The 27,552-nt window shown below is 35.7% G+C and overlaps 1 protein-coding gene across 5 annotated transcripts in view; it reads right to left on the bottom strand.

Moving 5' to 3' along the window:
• PDE10A (phosphodiesterase 10A) overlaps positions 1–27,552 on the bottom strand; it is a 187,103-nt gene that overhangs the window by 43,381 nt on the left and 116,170 nt on the right. For all 5 annotated transcript variants that reach the window (XM_035538405.2, XM_035538406.2, XM_035538403.2 and 2 more), the window contains exons 4-9: positions 25,205–25,325; positions 22,849–22,898; positions 9,458–9,598; positions 6,648–6,803; positions 3,921–3,971; positions 2,564–2,622 (exon numbers count right to left, since the gene is read on the bottom strand). In XM_035538405.2, coding sequence (XP_035394298.1) covers positions 2,564–2,622; positions 3,921–3,971; positions 6,648–6,803; positions 9,458–9,598; positions 22,849–22,898; positions 25,205–25,325 — 578 coding nt within the window. The remainder of the gene's footprint in view (positions 1–2,563; positions 2,623–3,920; positions 3,972–6,647; positions 6,804–9,457; positions 9,599–22,848; positions 22,899–25,204; positions 25,326–27,552) is intronic.

The following is a 27,552-nucleotide window of genomic DNA, read 5'->3' on the forward strand; positions in this document are numbered from 1 at the left end:
AAGAAGACTCAGTAAATATTTGCATTTAGTTAAACACTTCTCAAATGACTGTTGTGGGTTTTTGTGTCACAATAACTTAACAGTTAACTGAAATAGGTGAGAAAAAACTTTTGCACCTTGAAAACCATTTACTTGCTTTCTATTGCACAAGGGAATTCAGCAATGGTCCTACTAGATCTGTTCCTTTAAGCCATTATTCAATAATGACAGAACTCCTTAGAAAAAGAAAAAGACTACCAAACATTGCCTGCCTTGAACTGAACAGGCCCTGACTGGGCAACACCAAAAATTCAAAAATCAAAATGCTTTGCCACCTTTCACACACTTAATATTTTAAAAGGAGAAGCAAAAAGAGAAAACAATCCAGAAGATACACATTAAAACAAAAACAAAAACAAACACACAACCATTGTTCACTTCCGTTGTTCACTACAGGTATATAACATTATCTACATGTTTTCAAAATAGCTCATTAGGTTTATGCATAGAGGATTATGTACTGAGAACTAGTAAATACTATGTGTTGTAACTAAATTCATATCATATTATTCTACTTAAATACTATTTAATAGTATTTAAAAGCAACAATTTATGAAACTCTTAATGAGTATTCTTTATTAGCCCAGGTGTTAGCGTATTAGTGTTGCAGAAGACTAATCTTGTGACTTTAAAAAAAAAAAAAGTTATCTCAGTTTCACAGTGAAGTGGTAACTGTCCAAGGACAGTCAAGAACATTGAATGATAAAGGTCAAACTTATTAGTAAAAGAAGTCTAAATCTTCTACATGCCAAGTCTTAATAACCCTTGGATTACAATGTTCCCAAGAGACAGAAAGACATTGTCCCATGGCCTTGAACATATATACAGCTCACTTCTGTTTGGGTCTAGTGAAAAAGAAGGTATATAATACATGTAATACAGGTATATAATACAATGTCTTACAATTTCAGAGACATGAAGAGGTGGAGCACTGTATACCCTGCCCTTTCTAAAATGCTATAGAAGATGTCCCAGTGACACTGCATGGTAGCAATTTTCTCATTGAATAGGAAATCCTCTTTCCATGTAAGAACATGTACAGACCGTGTCTAAAAGCAAACTAGTATTTCCTTGCCAGTGCAATTCTTTACCTACATGAAGTTGATAAAGGTGTTATTAAATGATGCTCCTAATGTTTTTTGGCTCAAAGCATAGGCTTTCTTTTTTGTTAAAACTAAAATATTCTAACAGCTGATAATGCTAGGGTATTTGTTTACAGAAATACCTATTAAATATTTGCAGTATTTATTGTAAATTTATCTTAAAATTTTAAAATACAAAATTCTTTAAAACAAAGTCAGTATTATGCACCAAAAGTAAATTGACACCCACTAAATTTGGCTAGATTAATCCAGAGTTCACTGGTAAATTAGCTCAGTACAGATGCAACAGACAATGACTGTGCAAAGGAATGTAATGGTGCAAAACACCGCAGCAAGAGGATAGCTCTGGCAAGGGAATGATGACAGTGGTCTTTAGGAGATATGCTCTAAAACTAAGCTGAAATAATAATAATAATTAAAAAAATCATTTCTGGGACCAAAATGTAGGCAAAACATCTGGGTACAGCCTACTTGCCCTCCATGCAAGAGGCAGGCCCCTTCCTCCAATCTATCATCTCCCATTGCAGCAGAAGTGATTCAACTCCCTGCATTTGCATTTCTGAGTTATGGCAGAGGCTTGCTGGACACCCTTTAATCCTATCAGCTTGAGAACTATTCATCGAGACCCAAAGAACAATACCACCAACCCATTATTATTTTAATTTACTATCTCTATTGTTTAAAGATGCTTGTAACAGTAACAAAGGAAAAGGGATGAAGGACAAGAAGATTGCCTAGAACACAACATTGACTTCACCAGTCTAAGAACAAACTTTCATACTTTTACAGGGTTTTCAGCTTAATCTTTCATTTATCATGATGAGAAATTAAAATAATATATACCATACCCAGTTACAGTTCTTTGAAAATGAAAACAGAGTCTCCAGAAAACACAGAGGAAGAACAACTGTGTGGCAGTCCTGATTCTTCAAGGATATAGCTTTGAAGTGTGTATACTTATGCATGTGTATACTTATGCATATATACTTATACATGCATGTAGAGGTCAAAAAATGAGGAGAGAAGTGCTGAAGCAAAATTGACTAAGTTTTCAATTTTCAAAAAGTCCATTCAAACCTTCTAAAATTGACCCTGAAAAGAAACGACGCCTGGTTGTTACTTTGGCATGAAGGGCCATGTTTAAATCCAACGGTGGGGACACACACACACACACACACGACAAAAACAAACAAGCAAAAAAACATGCTAAAGACCACAAGAGTAAATAAATTCTGTACATTATAACTGGATTTTACATTTTCTTCTGCCATAGGAACAAAGCAGTTTAACAGCAATACACCACTGCCACCCACATCATTCATTCTTAGCCCTGTGCTGAAGTTTTCCTGCCCTCCGCACCTGTTCAGATTAGAAAGCTCATCAAAATAGACTGATGAGGTTATAGTGCAAATCATACTTACTTTGATACATCAAGCAAGAAGTCATTCAGTTCAGTCTGTTTGGCAAGGCCTCTGCACACCTGTGGAAGAACAGATCATGTTATCGTTTGTTCCAAGGGAACACTGAAGTCAGAGGGAACTTGAAGTCATGTGGTCTACCCATTTGATTTGTATTTAAAAAATACCACTCCTAGTGTATATATATGTATATATATATTACACCACTGTATAAAATTAATAGTATTAATTAATTAATTAATACATTAATTAATGTGTTTGTGTGCTGGGCTTCAATCTTAGCTATCTGTTTAGTAGCCTAGTAGGTAAGGCCTAACCCCAGATCAGAAATCCCACATTCTTCCCAGGCAAGAACCTGGGCATGGTGAGTCTTCTGCTTTGGCCTGCAAGAGCTGAAGGGAGAGGAATGAAAATGAACAACGAACAGGCTTAAAACTAAGTTTTCTAAGTTTTGTTTTCTTAGATGTGAAAGACTTTTCTGTTAAAGAGTGAGTCAGTATTATAAAGTGATGAGAAATTGCAACTGCATGCAATTGCAATTCTACTAGTGCACAATAACCAAGGCCAGCAAATTCTTTCTGAATATGCCAGGATGAATGATCACCCTAAATGAAGTCAATGATTTCCAGCAATGAGGTGGTAAATATTAGTCTTGAAAAGAAAAGCAGGAAATTTTGTGCGAGTCTTCTGTGAGGTGCATAAAAGATATCTTGAAAAAAATAATGTAATAATCTTCCTTCTGTGAGTTGACAGATGAACCTGTTTCAGCATCTTCTGTAAGCTGATGGAATATGTTTAGATTCAGTGTTACCATCTTCTATTAGCTGAAGGAACAAAACCTCTCAGTAAAGCTGTTGGGATTTGCTACAGGAGCTAGCAGTGTGTGGAGCTTCATTAGGCGCATCTTTAGTTAGAGTAGTTAGAGGACCATGAAGCAGCTAGCAAGGATAGCTTAAAGCAGGCTTAGCTAGCAATACCTAATAATTGCAAACTGATTACTATGGGAGGAACCAGGTGACCTAGCAGTTGCCTTCTTCCAAGAAAAAAAACACTGTAAAGTTGTTACAATACCACTTTAATAATTATCTATCTACTTCACTAAAATTTCTTTTTCATTTAAAATAAAAGGAATAATAAAAATGATATTTATTAAGTCATTTGTTCCATGGTTGCAAGTGGAGAGAACTAGGATCAATAAACACCAGAAACTTTAGCATACTTTTCCCAAGATCTGGGAAGGGCCTTAAATCGATGTTTTAGTAGTGACCCCATTTAAGTTTGAAAATAATCTATATTTCTACTAACCAAGTTCTGGCAGAAGGGCTACATAATGAAAAAATGAAAACCAACCCACACTTACTTGTACTTGATGTATTGCTACTGAAGCCCATGCAAGATTTGCTGTTGCAACCTGAAACAAAAGAGAAAACAAACAAATCTGAACAAACCTTGAAAATGTCACACAATTTACATGATAGTTTTCTCTATACAGCTGAGTGAATTAGACAAAGACAGGCAGCAACAATTTGTGAGGAGATAATTATTTTGTGAAAGTCTCTGTATACTTGCAAGAGCTTCAGTACCAGTAAGATGCATTCAGACACAGGAGAACATTCCTCCACTTCTATGTCATAAAGATGGTTATCAGTGCTCATAAGCAGTGTTATTGGCAACCCATCAGGTCAGAAACATAGCATCAAAACAAATGTCCCATGAGTCAAGGACATTAAAAATTATGTTATGTATATTTTTTTGAAAGACATCTGTTATAGAAATAAAATATAACATCTTTCTGAGGCTGCATCTCTTCAGCCACAACTATTTCCAGCTGTAAACAGGCACTGTCTCTTTCACCACCATTTTGGTGGCAGAAGAAACAGACCTGATCCCTCATCGCAAGACTAGTGTTTTAAAGTATGACAATCTCCAGGCAACATTTCAAGCAAATGTCGGGTAAACTGCAGTTAACTAAGATGTGCTACCATGCATAATCTCCTGTCCTTGAAACACATAAGCCTTTATAAGAACACAGAGGACACAAGTACTAAAAGTCTGCTGCTGCATTCCCTCCCTCCTCATGTCCCTTTTTTTTTTTTTTTTTAAGCAGAACACATTGTACAGATTTTATAAAAACTGCTAATGGTATTCAAAGGCTTTCTGAAACCTGAAAACAAAAAGAATGCTTTAGAACACTCAGTAAGTGACCTTTAAATATTTTTAATTTACTAATAAAATACTTTTATTTAGTAGTCTGTCTTTTCCAAGTAGAACATTCATGAAATTCAGTTAAAGAAGGTATTTAATATAACATAAAAGATTCATACTGCTTTGCACAGAACAACGCATGTTTGAGACTATCTGAATTGTAGATTGATTAATGTAATAGGATAAAATTTTAAAAAATAAATACTGTGTGTATTATTGAATTAATGAAGCATGGTATGTGTATGGTCCGTTCTTTGTTCTGTGAACAGGGACACTGGCACCACCATACTAATCCAGTCCCCTACCATGACCTCTGTGTACTGGAAAAAAGACACCAGCTGAGACACTGTGGCTGAAGCTACACATGTGCTGACTGCCTAGCTAACATACAAATATCTGCATCCCACTAAGCTACTTAGGTTACTGATAAACAGAATATATGATTGACAAATATTACTAGTTTTTTCCCTTCCTTGAGAGGACTAGTTTAATATCTCTCGTTGGCATGTTTTCTGCTTTTTGCATAAGAATAATTACTCTTCAGTACAGATAAACTGCAGAGCATTTGTGCTCCGTGGTACATCTCGTAACACTATCAAGACAACAGACCTTGCTAAAACTCACCCCATTTTGTCCTAATCTCTGAGTTTAGGTTCATTTCCCAGAGGAAGGGTACAGATAGAAATGAACAGCATAGTTCTGAGCCACCTTAGCATGTAGATGGGACATAACAAGGCAATAATCTCTGAGACATCTAATCCATTTTCAGATTCATTTGTCCCTGGCTAACAACTCAGTGTTGAATGACAAATGGGCATGTGTGGACAATTTAACTGCACAGGCCTTATATAAATACAGTACACCATATAGCATACAGAACTGTCATGGAAATGGGAAAATGGATATGGATGGGAGTATCTGTGTGAATAAACACCAGAATGAAAAAAATAGTAGAAGAGGCTTTTATGAATGGCATGTAGTGATGGCATCTAGATTAGCGGGTCATCCAGGTACCAGCATATGCACATACAGTTTCAAAGGACATCTAGGTCAGGAGAAAAAGGACAGTGATGACACATCAAAAAGGACATCTTGATGACTCACAGAGGTGGGACACACTGGAGAGACAAAAGATGTCAGCTCCTAAAAGCTAAAGAAAGGCAGACTCAAAACCACCACATGGCTGTCAACCTAGAAAGAAACCAGGAGACAAGAGGACTCAGCAGGTGGCATCCTTTGTTCTCCATGTCCCTGAGAGAAGTCCTGGAGAGACTATCTGGATACCCACATCTCTTGTGCCTGACTCTTGGAAAGGACCACTTAGACACACACATCTTGGTGCCTGCAAGTGTGTGGATATAAGAATATAAATGCAAATAAGTGAAATCTCTTTTGCTTCATTTATATTTTAAAGTAAAATCACTTTCTCCTGTGAGACCTTACACTGAGAGTTTCTACATGATTGCAACAACATAGCAAAATTATATCCCACAATAGGGCTCATCCCCTTGAGAAACAACATCAAAAACAAATCAACCAAAAATATTTTTTCCATCCTGTAAAATAAAGCTTTTTCTGGAAAGTTAAAATTGAGACCCAGTGTAACTTGACTGTATAAAGTAACTTCATTTTTCTGACATTTGATGTACACTTGCATAGATACGTTTTATTTGGCAGTTTTGCATTAACTTCTTTAATGACTTTGTATTGAGTTCATAATCAATAAAGACAAATATTTGATGATAAAATTCACATATGAAAAAAGTATAAAGCACAGAAGAGAAGAGTGAGAGAAGAAAGTTTGGAGGGTGGAGGGCTGGAGTGCTGGCCATTGCTGCAAAGTGGGGAATTGCAGAACAAATTCTGGAAAGTGGTGCCTCACCTCTTGGTGACTTAGATGGAAGGCTTCTTTGCCCCAGTGACGATAAAGCTCCAGGATACCAATCAGATCACCAATTGCAGTGACGATGGGTAAACAAAGAACAGATTGGATACGAGTCCCTGATTCCAGTCCAGTACCTTTGGGAAATCGTTCATCCTAGAAAATGTAAACATAATCTGATAAAACATAAATATCATAACATTAATATAAAAGATAAATTGGTGCTTTTCTCCCCCTCCTGACTGATCAAATCTGCAGGAAAATATATTTAATGATAAAATTCACTAAATATCATAACTCCCAGCATAATTTACATGTAGCATTAAGACATTTACTAGCAAAGTTCAATAAAAAAATCTTCTCAGCATCAATTTATATGTATAGATAACCTTAGTGATGCAAAGTTAGAATTAGTTGTGATATTAGCTTCAGGTTTGCTTTTATAATGCATTTTTTCTAATCTCACAGGCAGCAAACCAACACTTCATTGCTAATGCCATTCCAGATTAAGAGAGAAAGAAAGAAACATACAAATTGTAATTATGAAGCGGGCTGCTCAGATTTCAGTGTTACCAAGCAGCCAGCAGTGCTTGCAAGAGGATAAAAATCAAAAACTGAGGCTAAGGCTTTAGGTTATACAGAGTTATAATCCTCAGCTAACTCCTGAGGAGAAAAACATTTTCCAGAAAAAAATTACACGAGAGAAAGTATTTCTCCTTCCCTTGCTTATGCATCCTGAATAAGCCCATGCACAATTTATAGAATAAATGTTAAAAATAACCTACCAGCTGCTATAAAAAGCCCAAATGCATAACATTTGCTTTAAGTAGGGAATATGCAACACTTTATAACTTCAACTCCTCATGAATGAAAACTCACAAAGACCAGAGAAACTACCTGGATGTTATAGTCACTGAGGCAGTAACTAGCTGACCTGAAGCATGCCAGAAGCACTTGGTTATACACAGTCCTTCTGTATGTGATTCCTACTAGATGTTCCCTGCAGACTCTGCTTAAGAAAACTCTCTCTTCTTCATGGCTGATCCCACTTGCACTGGGGAAGGGGATCCTTTCCTTTCTCAAAGAAAACAGCAAGTAATCTCTACCTTAATTACTAAGATGACAATCACCCTGAAAGTCTAAGAACAAATGACAGCTTCACACAAACTGGAAGGCAATGGAGAGTGGGAAGCACTTTTCAACACAAGCCTCCTGCATTCACTTTTTAATTCTTTCTTCCACAGAAGAGGGTTGATGAGTCAGTTTGCATCCTAAAATCACAGGAAGGCAAACTATGTCATCAAAATTAATCTTCCTTTTCTGGAGGGGTTAACAGAATAAAGAAGGACCAAACTGAAAGGCCAGCGTGGGGAAATTAGACTGGGAATCAAAGCAGCCAGTCCCCTGCTGCAGTGAACTGCCATTCTGCATAGCCTTCACAGAGGTTCACAACTTGAATTTCACAGTGAAAGGAAGTTAACGTTTTCTTCTTAGTACAACCCATTGAGGTACATTAGATGTTCTCTACGTCCATCTGGTCACTTCAAAAGAGGAATTTGTCTGGAGGTCTGTCAATAATCTGCTTATACTGTAAAACAACAAAGAGCTCTAAACTCTTCCCCACTAGTATTAAGGATGTAAAATCAACGCATACCACCTTAATATACAAGCCTATGATGACATTAATTGGAAATTACCAGTGACAATTTAAGCCTGTCTATTGTCTGTCTATGTTATAGACAGAAAAACACTAACACCATAGAAACACTTTATAGTCCAGATAAGTACCAACTGCTACTACAGAGAAAGTGGTGTCTGCTTTTTTTTTTTCCCCCCTCCCCCCCCCCCCCCCAGACATGTAGAACAGCATCCCTTCATCAGTACGGGACAACTTCAGGGCCCTTTGGGCTACCTTCTTCAGCACCTGGCCACCTGAGAGGTCCACCATGTAGCGTGTGTATTTGGCATTTAAAATAATAACAATAATAATTAAAAAAAAAATACCTTTTAAAAACAGAGATAGAAATGCCCGGTTTTGACCATTTTGACCACTGTATAAGATTCTTATTCTAGATCAAAAGAGCTCAAAAGAGTACTGAAAACACTGAAGAGTAACCAATTTAAACAGTCTTGATTTTCTCACAACCAGCCAACCATAAAGCGTTCTCATAAAGTACAATTAACTACTCATTTGATGCAACTGCATAGACGTGACTAGAGAATGAAAGTTTTCAAAAAAATTAAAAAAGGACAGACATACAGAGTGCCAGGAGTTATCAGAATATTACATACAGATTTTCTGAATATTAAAAAACCAAACAAACAAAAAAACCTGAATTCCTGAATTTTGCTATCAGTTACATTTGTAAATCTTGTCTAATAATCAGAACAGTGATTGACATACTTTTAAGCATGAGACTTTAATTAACTATATGGAAGTCTTCTTGTTTGGGATTAGCAAACCAATTGAGTATTTCAAGACCAAGAGGACAGAAGTTTTGACTGGTAGTTTTTTTTGTTTGTTTTTTGTTTTTTTTTTCTTCCTTTCCAAGTAACTACAATACCCTTACTTCCATTATCTGACAACAAAAAGCTGTTAGAAAAAAAAAAAAAAAACTTTAAATTTAAAAATGAATGAGATCTTCTGACTTTATTCCATGAAGCTAATCCAAAATCAAACGTATTTCCTTGGTAGCAAGACAGATGTAAATTATATTGTTATACATTCTGCTCAATAAACATTTCAGCATCAAAATATTCATCCCATTAATATGTTGTATTCATCTCGTTAAAAACAGAAAGCTTTTTACCCCCAGAATATCTTCTACTAACAACGTTTTTCTGGATCTGGCTACATAAGCAGATACTGTAGTGCCATGTGCAATGGGCCCTGCTGGAATGAGCCGTGGTTGTCCTTCTTTAGCTCCTGGTGGTGTAAATACACACAGACTCTAGTTAGACGGAAAAAAAAAGGGGGGGGGAAAGAAAAAAAAAATGTAATTAGAGAGCATAGCTACATTTACAGAGTTACCGTGCTACATATGTGATGCAAAGGATTGAATAAAGTAGGTAACAGAGAAACAGTTTTTGTGCTTTTGAAAATGAAAATTAGTTGGTAAAACTCCATGTAACTCTTTCAAAATCATATAAAATCCCATTCTACATTCAATATTCAGATAGTGAATAACTCTTCTGCTAGTCAGTCACCACTTATATCAGATGGATTGTGTTTACCTTGAACATCATACATAGAGTCACAGAAAAATATTACCTCTTATAAGAAAGATTTTTTTCTAGAATGCAGTCACTTACTTCAATAGAGAATGCTCAGAAAGTACAGATAACCTTTAAATTTCTTGTTTATCTCACCCAAATGAAAGGTAATTTCAAAATGCTCTGGTAACTATACTTCCTGAAATCGAAGTGACTGTATTCATCCCCTGTACTAAAAGCGGACACAACACTATACAGCATATTACTAGAGCTCCTAGTAAGAACGGCCACTCCTTTGTACTGATTTGTTTTAATGCTAGACTTTGCTTTCATTACAGCTGTTATAGGGGTTCATCTCCCAAGATTCTATGGCATCAATGGTTATGATAATTAATAGTAATTACATCTAATCCTTCTGCTACATTTATCATTTCCAAAATTTTCTGTTACAATAAAGAAAAGCAGGTGCACATGTACTGTAGATACCAGTTGCTCTGGATGCAACGTTGCCTTGGAAGACTGAAAAAATAACTTTTTTTTTTTTTTTCTAATAAGATTTCAGCTTCGGCTTAGTAGGGAGGCAGGGAGCTTTGCTCTGGAATTGTCATTATATGTATAGCTAATTCTCTGTAGGAGAAACAACAACAACAACAAAAACCTATGGGCCTGGTTCCTTAAAGAAATTAAGTGAATTCTATGTACTATGAAATCAATAGCATTTCTGTTATTTCACTCTCCTCTACCTAACTTTAGAGACTTGTGAGGTCATTATTACTATGGTATTTGAATATCTCACAATCTCTAACTATGCCTGTAGTCTCTAACTCCCTTGTATTGTGGGCAGTGAACACTATCCTTGTTTCATAGCTAGGAACTAAGATTTAAAAAACAAACAACAAAAAAAAAACACCTTTTATTTATATGGTTATTTTAGGTGAGGCTCCAATTACCACTTGAATACAAATTTCACAGATCACTACTCAGAGTGCAGAATGCCTTGCGTTATGATTTAGAGTCAGAGCAAGCCAAATGGATCACAAGACAAAGAAAACTCAGGTATGAAGAAAAGGAGACAGACCTCAGAAGTCAATAGCCACCATCATGAGCCCTGTGAAACAGGGTAAATTATTAAACAGGGGCTGTTTGCATAGAATCATAGAATCATTCAGGTTGGAAAAGACCTCTAAGATCATGTAGTCCAACCTTTAACCTAGTACTAAAGTCCACCACTGAACTATCTACTAAGTTCCAAATCCACACATATCTTGAAAACCTCCAGGGACAGTAACTCAACCAGTTTCCTGGGCAGCCTATTCCAATGCTGCACAACTCTTTCAGTAAAGAAATTTCTCCTAATATCCAACCTAAACCTCCTATGGTGCAAATTGAGACTGTTTCCCCATGTCTTATCACTTGGTATAGAATCACAGAACATAAAATACATCATTTACATGTGAAAATTCTGCATCTACTCTCAGTTGTAGAAAATGAAGTGATGATATGAGATGTATCCTTTCATAATTATTATTTACTTATTCTACAAACATGTATGGTGCATCATAAAACATACTAAAGAAATCCAAAAAAGAACACACTGAGATGTTCAGAAACTAAGGAGATACAATGTAATGCACCATCTCTGAAGTGATTAAGGTACCTTAGCTGGAATAGACAGCATTTTGGAAGAAGAAAGTTGGACTTTAGGATGAGGTGAAAACAAATGGTCAAAGAAAAGTATGGAATTCATGGTCAAAGCAATAGTGAAATTTATCCAAGAAGATTTAGTAGTCTAATGGTTACGGTGATTAGTGAGTGTAAAAGAAAAACACTCAAGATTAAGATAAAACTAGAATCTATTTGTTTTGTTAAGGAGAATATCAGGAAGTCTTAAAAAGTTCCACAAGACAAGGCAAAGTGTTTTCCATCCAGTTCCTCACGTGCTACCAATGTGATACAGATGGCAATTAAACTACCTTAAGAAAAGAAAATAAAGCTGCCACAAAGTATTTTAGCTCTGACAAGACATTTTAGCATACTTTATTTCATACTTCTCATGCAGTTGAAAGGAAAGAGATTTTTTTCCATGGAGTAGCTCTACTGAACTTGTACTGTATACACCCCCTTTTAGCATCATAAAATCATAGAATGGTTTGGGTTGGAAAGGACCTTAAAGACCATCTAGTCCCAACACCCTGCCATAGGTATGGACACCTCCCACCAGATCAGGTTACCCAAAGCCCCATCCAACCTTGCCTAACAATTCCAGGGATGGGGCATCCAAAGCTTCTCTGGGCAACCTGTTCCAGTGCCTCACCACCCTCTGAGTAAAGAATTTCTTCCCAATATCTAATCTAAGTCTACCTTTTTTTTTTTTTTTTTAATCACTATACTCCCTGATAAAGAGACCCTCTTCAGCTTTCCTGTAGGCCCCCTTTAGGTACTAGAAGGCTGCTATAAGGTTTCTCCAGAGCCATCTTCAGGCTGAACGACCTCAACTCCCTCAGCCTGTCTTCATAGGAGGGGAGCCCCAGGCCTCTGGTCATCTTTGTGGCCCTTCTCTGGACTCATTCTAATAATTCTAATAATACTGGTTCTAATTTTGATGTTTTGCATTATGGTACAAGTGCAGAAAATATTGGATTTCTCTGTTTATTCTGATCCCAAACTTCAATCTTATTCTTCAAACCCTTTTACACTCACAGCTTCTTTAAAGAGTGGCCTTTAAGAGTCAAGGACGTGGGAAAAGCGAGAATGTTTATTTTATGTACCCTGTACAAGAATGTGCTACAAAAAAGAAAAAGAAAAAGAAAAAGAAAAAGAAAAAGAAAAAGAAAAAGAAAAAGAAAAAGAAAAAGAAAAAGAAAAAGAAAAAGAAAAAGAAAAAGAAAAAGAAAAAGAAAAAGAAAAAGAAAAAAGAAAAAAGAAAAAAGAAAAAAGAAGAAGAAAAAAGAAGAAGAAAAAAAGGCAACACAAACATACAAAAACAAACAACAACAAAAGCATTGCATTGGCACACTGAATCTGCCAGAATAAGCATGCTCAATTTACCAGAATAAAAAGCTCCATTTATTCTTACTTTCTTGTAATCTAGTAAAATACAGATACATATAATTCTTAACTGAAAACTTAGTTTTATTATTACTTGCCTCATAAACTTAAGTTTCGTGATTTTACATGTACTTAAATAGAATGAAAAAGAGCATTTCACAACAGATCCAAGAAAAGCACTTCAGTATCTGAAAAAAGTACATTATGGGAAGGGGAAGCTACTAAGGGGCTTAGGGCATTAAGGGCACAGAAATACTGAAATATATATTGTTGCAAATATTTGACCTGCTATGCTATATGCTTTGATTAAAACAAACAAACAAACAAACAACAAAAAAAAACTACTACTAAAATAGTACTTTCATAGTAGGAATAATAACACAATATGTTCGATACCAAAAAGTTGATTCATATTGCAGAGTATTGCAAAATGCAGGAGATAAAACACAAACTCTGAATTACATAGTCAAAGTAGTGGAACAAATGAAATTAAATTAACAGGACACCAGGGACCAAAGCTGATCTTTCTAAAGATTAACACTTTTATTCACACCATTCTTCTTACTTTTTCTCAAGACATATTTGGTTCTTTATGCCAACACAGCAATATGCGATGCTAAGCAGAGTAATTGTTTAATTTAAATTATGTATATAAAGAGTGCTTCTCCACACTGGTCTCCTGAGCCCTACCCACAATTAAATATAAAGCAACACACAAAACTTTCTCTTCTCGGAAACACCTCAGAACAAAACAAAGGAAGAAAACAGACACATATTCTTGTCCAAAAGTGGCCTTCACTGGATCTTCAATGGCTAATAAACTGTTTACACAATGAAGTTTTGCTAGCAAAAGTTGCTTTTGCCAGCATGGTCTTTTCTGGGCCCTTGTGTAAATAACAGTTTGGCTGGCAAACCCCTCTGTTGCTACTACAAAGAAGTACAGCTGTGAATATGCATTTTGCTATTGGAAAAAGCACATGGATACTATATTACTTCTACCAATGGAAAAGTTTCTTAGAAGTGATTCAAATTTTGTTTCTTTTAGAGGAAAAAAAAAACAAAACACACAACACATTGTTAAGAGGTCAGTGAAGAAAACCTCTTCCAAGTACCTAGCAGGTACTACATTTGAAACTATTCCTTCTTACTCTCTACAGGTAGAAAAGCATGACTCTGTTCAAGGACAAACCACCAACTAAACATTATCAAACAGTCCTTGATTTCCAAGGTCACTGAACAATCTAAGATCTCATTCCAACTGTGCAATACTATTCAAAAGACATGCACATTTTGTCATAACTATATATAAGCTGCAATTAGTCCATAAACTTGTACTAATCCACATTACTTCTTTCATGGAATCATAAAATGGTTTGGGTTGGAAGGGATCTTAAAGATCCTCCTGTTCCACCCGCCTGACATGGGCAGGGACACCTCCCACTACACTGGGTTGCTCAAAGCCCCATCCAACCTGGCCTTGAACACTTCCAGAGATGGGGCATCCAAAATTTCTCTAAGCAACTTTTTCCAGTGCCTCACCACTCTCAGAGTAAAGAATTTCTTCTTTATAGCTAATCTAAATCTCCCCTCTTTTAGTTTAAAGCCATTACTCCTTGTGTAATCACTATGCTTCCTGACAAAGAATCCCTCTCCAGCTTTCTTGTAGGCCCCCTTTAGGTACTGGAAGGATCAACGTGAAGCCTTCTCTTCTCCAGACTGAACAACCCGAACTCCCTCAGTGTGTCGTCATAGATGATTTGATCATCATTCATGGCCCTCCTCTGGACTTGTTCCAACACTTCCAAATCCTTCTCGTGCTGGGAGACCCAGAGCTGAACATAGTGCTCCAGGTGGGGTCTCGTGAGAGCAGAGTAGAGAGGGAGAATCACTCCCTGGACTTGCTGGTCATTTCTCTTTTGATACAGCCCAGGGTATGGTTGGCTTTCTGGGCTGCAAGTGCACATTACTGGCTCATGTTGAGCTTCTCATCAACCAGCGCCCCCAGGTCTGGCCACTGGTGAACACAGACAAATGTAACAAAACTCATCCTTTCATATTTCATAGGACTTTTAAGTGAATGAACATATTGTAATCTCTCATGTCTATTCTATAATATATTAATAATAACTAATTAACAACTAATATATTAACAAGTCTTTCAGTCTACAAGAATCCATAATGACGTGCACTGTAATCTGTTCATGAAAAATATAATCATGACAGCATTCTCAATTGCAAGTAAAACACAGCAAATTTGGCTTTCAGATGCATAACGAAACTAGTATGTACCCAAAAAGCCACAATAGCATGGCTCTTGATGCTCATGTCTTGGTGCCTTGCACTTAGTCTGTTGAATTTACAAAGCAATTTATCTTAAACCACTTTACTGTGGCTGAAACAGAGACCTCAGCACTCCTCACTTTCAACAGATAAGAGAATCCACAAGAAGCACAACTGTTGCTCATCTTGTCATGCTATCATACCTTGGCCCCACAATTATTTTTATTATTTTTAATTTTTTTTTCCTGGTGAAATGTAATGCTTGACAGAGACAGAAGATTAAAATCCCAATAAAAGAAAAGATGAGGAGGAACAGCCCAAGTCTCATAACACATACCATCAGCTTCTCCTGACAGATGTTCCTTCAGTGATAAGAAACTACCCACAGTTTTCAGGTGCTTTTAGCCTTAGTCTTTGGCTCCTCTGATGAGGAGGTCAACTATAAATGTAAGCAATGTTATTCTTCTAGTGGCTGTTGGGATGTAGCCCATGGGAATACATCAGAACAGCAAATCCCAATCCAAAGAAGTGAGGCACCATTGAACCAACTATATAAGGTTTGTTGGGATTTGAACTGCAGAACTGCAAACATGTATTGTTTGCATTTCCCAAACTGCTCAGTTGTTTCTTCTCTTTCAACAATATTTCTTATAACAAATACCAATCATATTTTTTTTTATTTTTTTTTTCCTAAGATATCTTTGCAGCAAAGAGGTCTGGATAAGAACCAGGTTTAATGATAAGAATGAGGGTTAAAGTACACACATCATAAGCATTCCATTAACTAGCTGTTTTGGAGCTACGGGTGACTCTCACAGTGAGTTTTGCAGATAAAACCAGCCCTGAAAATGCTTAATGGAAAATGATTTAATGTTCAATTGACATCAAATGAAAGCCTTAATACTCCAGCATTGCTATACAAATTGATGCTTGGGAAAAAAAATAAAAAATAAAGAGAAATGAAAATTCAGCAAGTTGACATTAAGTGAGCTTAATGGTATTTGCAGCTCACATCCCTTACTGTTCAGTGATAGTAACAATTTTTTCCTCTTAGTAAAAGGAAGCGACAGCCTGCAAACATAAAACCACACAGCTTAGTGATGATACAATTAATTGTAGATAGGTATTAAGGCTGCTCCTTAAGACCAGTTTTTGCAGGAACAAAGCTTACCACAGTAACCAGTTATGACCAAGAAAACCAACAAAACAAAACAAATTTGGGAAGCATCCACAGGAAAAAAAGCTTGGATTTGTAAGTTGGCTAAACTGACATAGTAGCCAATGTTACCATGCTAAAATCTTAAAGAGCTATAGGCAATTGTGTCCTGGGTTTAAGCACAAGTGCAGCAATTCTGCTGCAAGAAACGCACAAAGGATAAAAGGAAAAAAAAATGCGCCCATTTTAATCATTTTAATAACAATCTCTTCTTTCCTTCTTTAAAGCTAACCGAGTACTTGAGAGATTTGCATTTTTAAACTATATACTATGCAAGTATGTTGGGAAAAGATACAAATGTTACATATTTGTGAAATGAAAACAATGCATTTATGTGCTGTAAAACAACTAGTAATTGTTTTGTTTTTAATATTTGTATCCTTTTAAATGATGTTAATTTCTAACTTCATTTAATTCCTGAAAACTCTCCAGTTGATTCATAAAACTGAAAAACACCTCAAGATTTATGCTAGCTTATTGACAGAGAAAACTACAGTGACTCACCTCTCTTCCACCCCCATCTGTTTTAAGGCATGGTCAGCTAAGCATTTTTCTGAAAGATGTTTGTCCAAACAGCTCTCAAAAGACTTCCAAGGATGAAGGTGCCTGAGCTTTCACAAGCAACACACTGTAGTGTTTCATTACAGATGCAATTGAGGAAGCTTTCCTAATGTCAATCCAACCCCCCTACTTCTTGGCCTATATACCATAAATATAAAGAAAATTCTCTTCCTCTCTGCCTTACCCAGGCATATCTTCACCCCTCAACTTTCATTGTTGTTGTTGTTGAACTGCAATGACAGTTCTTCTGTTTCCTGACTATTCTCTCTGCGCTCTTTTGGGCTCTTTTCAGCCCTTCCACTTTTTAATTAAAGTGAAGTGCTTAAACCAGACATATTTTTCCACCTGAAACCACAACAAGCGTAGAGTAACAGGAAAATTACTTGTTGTGAAGACTAGACTTCTGCTACACAGCACAATGTCTCTTTTACAATGCCAATGATATTGTTGGCTCATGTTTACTTTCAGATTCACTTCAACTCTCAGAATCTTTCTCGAAGTCATCAACTACCCTACACAGAGATATACAATCTATGCAGAGTCTGGCATTTGTCCTCACCAAATTATTGTCTGGTTTCTTCAGACCATTTTCTCATGATCATTTTGAACTCTAATCTTTCTGTATAAGCACATCTGCAGTCCTTCCCCATTTCATGCCAGATGCAAGTTTAATAAGCCTATATTCTCCTTTCACCCATGCATTAATGAATACACTGAGCGAAACCAGATCCAGGATAAATGCTTGAGGATTTGTACAAAATAACCTGCCATTTAGATAGTGAACCACAAATTACCTAGTCTCCGTCTAGATCTGTGTTCTACATATGGTATTTTCACCATGACCATTTCACCAGTCTGCCTACCCTAATAGTAAATGAAACAGGACCAAAACTTCATTAAGACTTATCTTGACAGTTACCCATCTCATTTTCTTCCAGTTTGATAATTTATTAACCCAAAATTAAACTGTTAAACAGTAATTGATCAAGAGTCTTTCCCCACTGCTGAGCATCACTATTCTCTGGCAAGTAGGAAAGCAACAGATTTCTTTCACTATGTCTATACAAAGTTTACATAGTGGTAAAATTAACTCAAGGATAGAGATTAAAGTTTTCTGAATTGGCTTGCAAGTAAGAAGAGTTTCACCTACAAACATGTTTAAAAGACTCGTATCTCAGAGAAGATGTCTGCATACTCAAAATCATGTATGTCAGGTTGGCACAAAACTTGAGACAGTTAGCAACGAGTAGATTCTTTTTCATTCTCTTAATAATTCACATCACCCCATAAATTCACTAGGTGGCACTGTATGTCAAGCAGCAACAACATTCTGTATGACTAGAAATTCTACAGTGGTTTAATAACATACACTCTGAAGCACAGAGTTTGTGCATGGATTTGTGGCTGCACATAATTATTTCTTAAAACATAGGAAACTCCTGCCTGAAGCAATGATAGCCTGCTTGTCAACACAATTTGCAGTTTCAGAAGCTAAGTAACATGCACAAAAACTAGTAAAAGCTACTTTAAGCGTATGCCGATTAAATTCAAACTCACACCGCTTTACATAAGAATCAATGCGATCATGTGTTGAATTACACAAATAAGTACTATAAACAAGAAACATCTGAAGAATGAGATAATATAGTAATACATTAGAAACTCTGTGTAAAGTATTTTAGAAATATTGCCTGGTAAAGATATCAGTTTATGAGTTTAAATCCATGCTCAGCTAGCATGGCACTTGGGCACATTAATTTACATACACACCCTGTCAAATACTAAGATTTCAATAAATCCTTTAAGTCATGTTTAAAGATGATATTTAATTAAGGTAATAAAATGAGAACTATGAACTATATTTTCATCCCCATCAGTAATAAAACAGAAAACTGTAACAAAGTAATTGCCTTTCCTTAAGAACTGTGGAACATTTCTGTTTGATTTGGAAGTGTTTCCAGTCTACAAGTATATAGTATTTGCAAAATGAATGTTATCTAACTTAAGATCATTTTATTTGCATAAGTGCACTAAGCCATGGACAAAGATAATTCATAAGAGTACATCTACATGGCACAATGTAATAGAATTCAAGAACCAGAAGTAGTGAGCACAGTTCTGTTCAGATCCTTTTACCATGATGAGAAAGCTATGCTGTTTCCAGCACCTGCGTATTTTGCTCTCTATTTTACCAGATGCATAACATATGCAAAAACAGATTCTGAAACACAGAAAGACTTTATGGGGGGAGCAAGGAGTTGGACATGTGAGTGGTACTTACCTGCTTGGGGGCAATTATTTAAGAAGCCGAATCATACTATCATCAGAATCGAACTATCACTTAGCATGGAGCACACTGAGTGCCAGTACTCCCAAGCAATCTGAACAACCACAAAGTCACTAAAATTACTCAACTACCCACACACATTCTAGCACCAATTCTGAGTAACACTTGCATAAGTAAATGCCCTATAACATGTAATTGGTGCAGCACCTTCTATTTCAAGCAAATTCACTCAGCTAAAGATCCCAAAGGCATTCAGTCTGACACATCAGCTAGAAATTTCCTCATCCTGCTGTTATCTGACTCAAGGTATGTTTCTACCTTCAACAGAGAGAAAGAAAACAAGGCTATAAAGAAACCTAATATGTGATCAGGTATTTTAACAAATTCACAGAAGTCCAAAGTAACGACACTTTCCTGTTGAATTCTGCAGTGTCCTTAAAACACCTTCAGCAAGACACCCTGTCCTGTTAAATGGCAAAGGAACTCTCTATAAAGCAAGGTCCTCCTTTAACGGCAAATGTCTCACCTATGCTTTGTAAAAAGAAAAAGGCCAAGCTTATCTTTACATTAAATAAACATGCTTTCAGCTCTAATATAATAGGGAAGTGCTGTCTATATTAAAAATTTCACCAAATAAAGATTTACAAAGAATTCTTAGTAACCCATGAAAAAAGATTTGCAATGATAGGGCAATCTCTCAATATTAAGAAATAATAGCACACAGTATGCAGTAATCATTTGCTTGTTTTCATTCTGTAAATGCCTACAATTTCTGTGAAAGGAAGCTAACTTTTATCCTAATTAGAAACTCCTTATTTAATTTAGGCTAAAAGCAGTTACGGAAATCTTATATTACGAAAATGTTCCCCAGCTGAACAGATAAAGGAACACTAAGGTGTTCCTTAGATTAGCACCTCAAAATTCTCAAGTTTGGATTTCTTTAAACAGGCACAAGTGTACCTATACATACGGACAGTGAGAGCTGAAATGAAGCAGAGTTAATGCTTTAGCTCCAGTTTTGATCCTATGGTCCCTTACAGAATTCAGTCAGAACAAATATCACTAGAGAACTATTCATGAGAAAGTAGGTATCTAACTTATTATCAGGCTTCCTCCATTTTGAAACATCCCCTCTCAATACTTAATTCTCAAAAATAAATAAATAAATAAATAAATAAAATCTACACACGCTCCAGAAAAGCAGTATTCAGGCCCAAATTATTTGTTTGAAAGCATGGTGAAAATAACTGTCACATCAGGTGTACATAAGGTTGCTGACTGCGTAAATACAAGCAGATCTATGCATATTTTTTAATATAAAAAACAAAAAGTCAAATGCTAAAATGGAAACATTTAGATTTTTCTGGATTTGAGAAATTAAAATCTCAAACCAAGCATCAAAAAATTGACACAAAAAAAAAATAGAAGCTATTCTTTAATATGTGGCCATACGTGTTCAGCACTTGCTTTACTTTGTTTGCACTAACTACAGGGTTTTGTAATTTTTGAAACAAAATAGTTAACTTCAGCTTAAAGAATTAGCCCCTTTCTGCCTTTACACTATGCTGAATCTTTTTGTTCCCATTTAACGGAGGCTTATTTAATAGAAATACATTACCAGTACTTGCTGACCAATGGTTAATATCTTGGACACATCCTTTAGATTAAATATTCAAGAGACAAAGATAACCAAATTAATTTTCAATGGCAATTTCCTACAAAAAGTAGGCTAATGCGTTACCATTTAGTTACCAGACTACAAACATGGGTCTGGCACAAAGCCCATGAATGTGAATGGAAAATCTCACACTAACTTCAAAGAACTTGGGATCAGTCCCTATAAAAACTACATCAGGAACATTCCATTTTGGGAGATGCAGTTACGTAGCAGTGGTTAATAAAGTCAATGTGTGTTTTTAGTGGTTGGAACTTTATGCAGGAAAGTTATACTGGGAAGCAGATTCATTCAACTGCTTGATAGGCTATTAAAAACAAACAAACAAACAAACAAAACACACACAAACACAAAGCAGAAGATCAGAAATTGCCCATGGTAGGGAGACTGGGAAGAGTCCCTTTTGCCCCTTATGTGGGGCATAAAGCCACACAACTCTAACTTCAAAAACCTCACCATAGTAAGAATTGTCTAGGTCTTATTCTGTAAATTTAATTTTACTGTAATGTAAGCATTTATAAAAAGCATTATAGAGATGTACCTATTGCTTAGCTGGCATGCAATTACTGCCCCTGAAGCTGTTCAGTAATGTGCATTCAGAACTGATGGTTTCAGTTCCTATAAGTTCCTGTCTTAAGTGACTGCTTGCATTAAAGTGAACATTGTCATCTACTAACGAGATGATGTCATCTACTAACACAGAGGATGAATACATTACTTAAATTATCTCCCTTAGTAAAGCAGTCATTAAAATACACACTATCTTTGTATTTACAGAACTCAGATCAAAACTAATTTCTAAAGAATACAGCTGGTTATTGTCATCATATTAAATAATCTTGAAATGAAAAAATACACAGAACCCATTTCCACTTCTTACTTTGAAGAAGTTTCTATATGGGCCTTCTAATTAGATAGTCTATTTGAACAAGTTAAAAATATTCTCAGGCAGGGCTTAAGTCACCTACAGGTTTGTACCTCTTCAATTCATTTTTTATTATTTCAAAAATGGCATTCTTTCCCTTTTTCTGAAAGCAATCATTTCACAAAGAGCAAAGATTAATGGATTTTGCTCTTGAATTGATTAATGGGCTAAACAGGTAAATTGGCTATGTAAAGTAAGGAAACAAAATCAGTGAGGAAAAAAAATATTTCCCCTCTAGTCAGTTAGAAGAGTTTAATTTGTTTCTTGAACAAATGAAAGATACAAAATTTCTGCCAACTTGTGATTTTTAAGTTGATGGAACTTAGTGAAGTATAAACTGCATTTCCTTCTCTGTAGCCATTTAAAGTAACTACAAAATCTTGTATAATGGTAACTGTACAAATTGACTTGGATACAAAAATAAAAAAAGGAATTCTAAATGTTAAGTGTCATTGCAGTCATTGCTATTCAAATTATTAAACCAGAAACTAATCTCATTTGTGAATTTTAAAAGTATAATTTATCTCATGCTAACCAAAATCTATACCTGAACTTTACATTATCTTATGGTCAAGTTGCAGCTGACAGTTAACAGAAGACCTGATACTATTTTAAAATTCAGAAATATAACCAGATGAAAAGAACAGGTTATGCTGAGAGCAAATTCACATTACTTTGCATGTTTGCTAAAGATAATTTATAATGGAGCCAAATCACAACTTAAGTTGATACAGTCAAAGAAAGAACAGCTGTCTACTGTCAACTTAAAAAAAAAAAAAAAGGCCAAGACACAACATGCAGAAAATATATTTTTTAATTACCACTATGTTCAAGAAACTTCCAGTTTACAGAAATAAAACTAACAGACAGCTAGCATTTAGCACTTAGGTAATATTTCCTGCTAAATAAGGTGCAAAATAAATTCAAAATATTGTAAAATTGGAAAATGCACTTCTAACTGTATAGAAAAGCAGTATCTTAATCCAGAATACTTACATTATTGCATTCTCCCAGGAAATATAGTGCAAATCCATCAGCTTTTGTAGCTGCCAAAGCAATAATAAAAGAAATAATTGTACTCAGAAGGGGAATTGAACTTATATGAGTTCTCTGAAGTGAAACCACAAATTCAATTCTACTTAGGACAAATATCTACAATTCTAAAGGTGAAAGTCTATTACTGTGTCCTTTGAAACTTCCAAGACTCTACAAAATTAGAGGTACAGTACAATACTTGCTTACAGCACTGTCATTTGTTACAGTCTAAAAGATAATTAGAAACAACCTCTTTACACATCATGCTCCTATTCCAAGGCCTAATGTCTTTAAATTTAAATTGGTTCATATGAGAGTATAGAAGTAAAATAAGAACATGAATTTACAGTATGATCAGGCAGATAAGATTATAATTTCCATGAGTAAAATAAACACTGTTTGTAGATGGTAAGCTATATTTATCCTTGCCTTAAGACAGAAAAGTATGGGAAAATAAAATGTTGCAAATATTGCCATAAAAATGTGTTTCAAAACAAACAGTTTCTATTTTCTGCACCTGTCCAATTCCAAAAACAGTGACACACACCAGAAGTTTTGTACTTGCCCAATTTTTGCCAGATTTACATTGCTGTATGAAACCGGATAAAGTTGAATTCCTCAACCTTTCAAAAATTCAACCAACAAGCAGAACTTACAGCTGAAATGAAAGTCTCAGAATCAGAAAGGTATTCTCTCAGATACTCAGTATCAGAAGAGTCTCAGTTTCAGATGAGCAGGAGGTCCATTTTTTTTTCTCTGCTTTACACAGCAGACTTGATATTTAATCTAAGTAAATCTTTCTTTTCAACACTTAATAACCATTTTAACTAGTACATGTACTTATCTGATACACTATTTTTATGAATGAACACAGGAATCCACCTAGTATACTTCATGGGAGTAATTATACTTCTGTGTGATCAAATCAGTTGGCTTTCTGCATATCTTTGACAGAAGGAAAAAAAAAACCTACTCTGTTATTTGCTCATTGTCAACTTTGTAATATACTGAGAGTTTAGGACATGGTAATTTACATTCAAATTTTAAATCCTTCAATCGCAGCACATAAACACATTGAGCTCCGTGGTAAAAAAAAAAAAAAGCACAATAAAAGAAATATAAAAAATCTCAAGCACTTTAGGAAAGAAAGAAAAAAAAAAAGTAAAAGATAAGCAGACCCAGTCTCTTCCACTTGCTGTGTATAAACAAAACCCAGTTCTGATTTGCTGTGAGCTCAACATCAGTATCCAAATAACCACTTAAGCAAATACAGTAAACAGAAGTGATCCTTTAAAAGCATCAAGTATTTAAATCAGAACAATTATTCATTGTTACAAAACAATGATGTATCAGTAATGGGGAAACCTTTCTAAAGAGCTGCTTGAAAGCTATGTTGAGCATAGCTACCTATTCTTCCTATAGAAGTCTGAGTATATCAGCTATGGCTAAATAATTAAATAAAACATATAAATTACACTTATATTGTTATTGGGGATATTTTCTTTCTTTTCTTTTTTTTACTTTAAGTTTTGGTCACTTGTTTTTGTTGTTCTTTTTACTACGAATGTTACTTAAATCTGACAGAAAAAAATGCTTATACAACTGAATGCAATCTGAAATCATGCAGAAGACCTAGAACAGCAGAATAGGTTGGGTAGGAAGGGACCTTAAAGATCATCCAGTTCCAACCCCCCCGCCATGGACAGGGACACCTCCCACTAGACCAGGTTGCCCAAAGCCCCATCCAACCTGACCTTGAACACTTTCAGGGATGGGGCACCCACAGCTTCTCTGGGCAACCTGTTCCAGTGCCTCACCACCCTTTGAGTAAAGAATTTCTTCCTAATATCTATTTTAGATCTACTCTTTTTTAGCTTAAAACATGCTGTCAATAACATCTCAGTTTTGTTTGAAAAGGGGTGCAAGTATGCAGTGATATTACTGATAAATTTCTTTTTACTTTCAATATTGATGTTGCAAAACCATCATAACCAGAATAACCTATTATTCATTTAACAAAATCACAGAATTGGTTGGAAGGGACCTCTAGCGATCATCTAGTCCGATGTCCGGGCTCAGGCAGGGTCCCCTAACAGGGTGTTCTAATTTTGCAGTTGGATACAGAGCTTTCTCCAAAGATGAAACTCATTTAGGTACTGTCAGGTATTCACTGAGGTACTGAAGTTCATACTGACACAACATCTGAAGAATATACTGTTAGCCCTCAATACCTGTCTTTATAAATTAAACCACATAACAAATGTGCTGTGCAATGATGCTAAACAACAGCTCAGAGACATCTGAATCTGTTTCTTACCTATTTTAATGATGCTGCTCAGTTCATATAAAAGTAGTTGGTTATCTCCTCCTGTATCCAGGCGTTGTTCTATGTAGCTGTTCAATTCATACACTACACCTTGCATATTCGTATCCTGATACTAGTGAAGCAAAAAAATAAAAACATTTTAGAATAACTCAGAGGTATTTGGCAGTTTTCAACATACAAATTCATTAAAAATAATACATTGAGATTCAATACTAAGTCAATATCAATCATCCTATTGCAGCTACCTAAAGAACTGGGTCACTGCTGAGTAAGAAACATTTCACTCTGCTCCATTAGCCATTTGTTAGAAAATGTACTGAGTAAACCAGTGAGCAAAATAAACTTGTCCAAGGTCACATGACAATGTGTCAAGAAAAAACTCAGAGCTGTGACAATTCTCCAATAGGAAAGGAGGCAACTAGCTCCCTTTATCAGTATCTTCCACCTCAAACTCATGAAACAAATGTCAGAAATGTGCAAAGCACCTGAGATTTGGCCGGTAGCTTGAGTAGATCCATGTTTGGAATACAGAAGCAATTAACAGCACCAGAATGAAGGACAGATACTGTATGAGTCAAAACCATGCTAGCCATTGTGCTAACAGGCATTTGTCTCAATTGAAGGTGGTAGACAGAGCAAGAAAGAGATTACAAAACAATTAAGATATTTAGACAGGAGAAATGAAACAGCAGCACATGCTAGTATTTCATGGAAAAGGAGAAACAGCCTTCCTTCAGGGGCCCAGCTGTATTTGGTTATCCAGTTCCTCGGTCCTGAAGGGCTGATAAAACTGGCAGTAAATGTGCATATGTAGCGTGACAGCATCACAAACAATAATTTCACAGAAAGCAACGCTTAGCAGTAAGTACAGATTCATTACCCTGCCCAAAACTGGTAATGAAGTGACTGAAGAAAGTAATATGGTCAATGACTTGTTGAACTCAGTGATGCAGTAAATTTTGTCACTTAAACTAAAAATGAAGCTGGTGATATTTAGACAAATTAATCTTGCTTGAAAGACTAAGACTTATTCTCTTGCTCATTCATACGTTAGAGCCAAATGTATTATAGAGCAGACTAACGTAAGCAGTATTACAGAAAATGCCACAAAAGTTCAGAGTATCACAGTCTACCCACCTCTCCCACTTCCATGTGCACACATGTAAGTCTGCTTCATATTTCTGTAGATCTTCTCTGTCTGTATCTTTGTGTACACACATACATGTGACTCTTACTGACAGATTAGGCACATAACCTACACAGAGTATTCTATGACATAATTTTTGTTATTACTTTCATGCATTTCTACATACAGCACACTGTGTTGTGAATACAGAGCCCATGGCTGTATATTTAGGCTACACTTGGATTCTTCACTTCAAACCAAAATTTAAAAAAAAAATAAAAAATCAACAAAGTATTTGCTGGGTAATGCCAATTCATAATTCCTTTAAATTAAGCAGATCTTAATCTGGACCTAAAAATGGCTCCTGAGAACATACAACCTCTGCCATGACCCCTTCTTAACACATGGTGCTGTATTAATCTATTGTCCAGATGGACATATTGGAACATCTGAGATCTAGTGAGTCCAAAATGTTTTCACTGTATAACAATCCTAACACTTAATAATTCTTTCTACAAATTGATGTGATTATCATAAATTTTGACAGCGATATAAGGTCACACTGCATACATGTATTTACTGCTTGGGTAAGTCTTGAGTTTATAACACAGATTGCCATTATCATCATTAGCACAGTATGGGAGCTGGCAAGCCTCCATTTGCAACTGACTGTCCTCTGCTGTGTCCCACATTTAATAGTGTATACTTCTTCAGAGGGAGAAAACAATAGCATAGTTTCATCAAAGTGGAATTTTTATGAACAGCTTTATACTTACGGTACAGCTGTAAGAAGCAATGTAATAGGAAAATGTTGAATGAGAATCTCTTTTATTCCTATCTGTTAATCCACATCTGCAAAAGTATGTGCAGTATGTGTACCCTAAATCCAAGACAGGTAACCAAGAACAAGTGCACAAAACCTTTATTATATGGGAAAATGCCTTCTCATAACTTGGGAGTGAATACTTTTCACCTGTGATACACAGTCAGGATTTAAATCAACTCTTCAGAGGTTAAAGCTAATACAGTAACAGGAAGGATCAGCAAAATGAGTCCACTGGCATAAGAGCAGTGGCATAATAATAACTTTCACCATAATCAAGCAGCAGTTCTGTGTGCATAGTAATTACATAATAAGCTCTGTGCCCTTTATCCTCACCTCTACAACATATGCTTGCAAACATTTTGTAAGCAGGGAAAATCATTGCATACA

The sequence above is a fragment of the Cygnus atratus genome, chromosome 3 (assembly GCF_013377495.2).
Source record: "Cygnus atratus isolate AKBS03 ecotype Queensland, Australia chromosome 3, CAtr_DNAZoo_HiC_assembly, whole genome shotgun sequence".
NCBI classification, from domain to species: domain Eukaryota; kingdom Metazoa; phylum Chordata; class Aves; order Anseriformes; family Anatidae; genus Cygnus; species Cygnus atratus.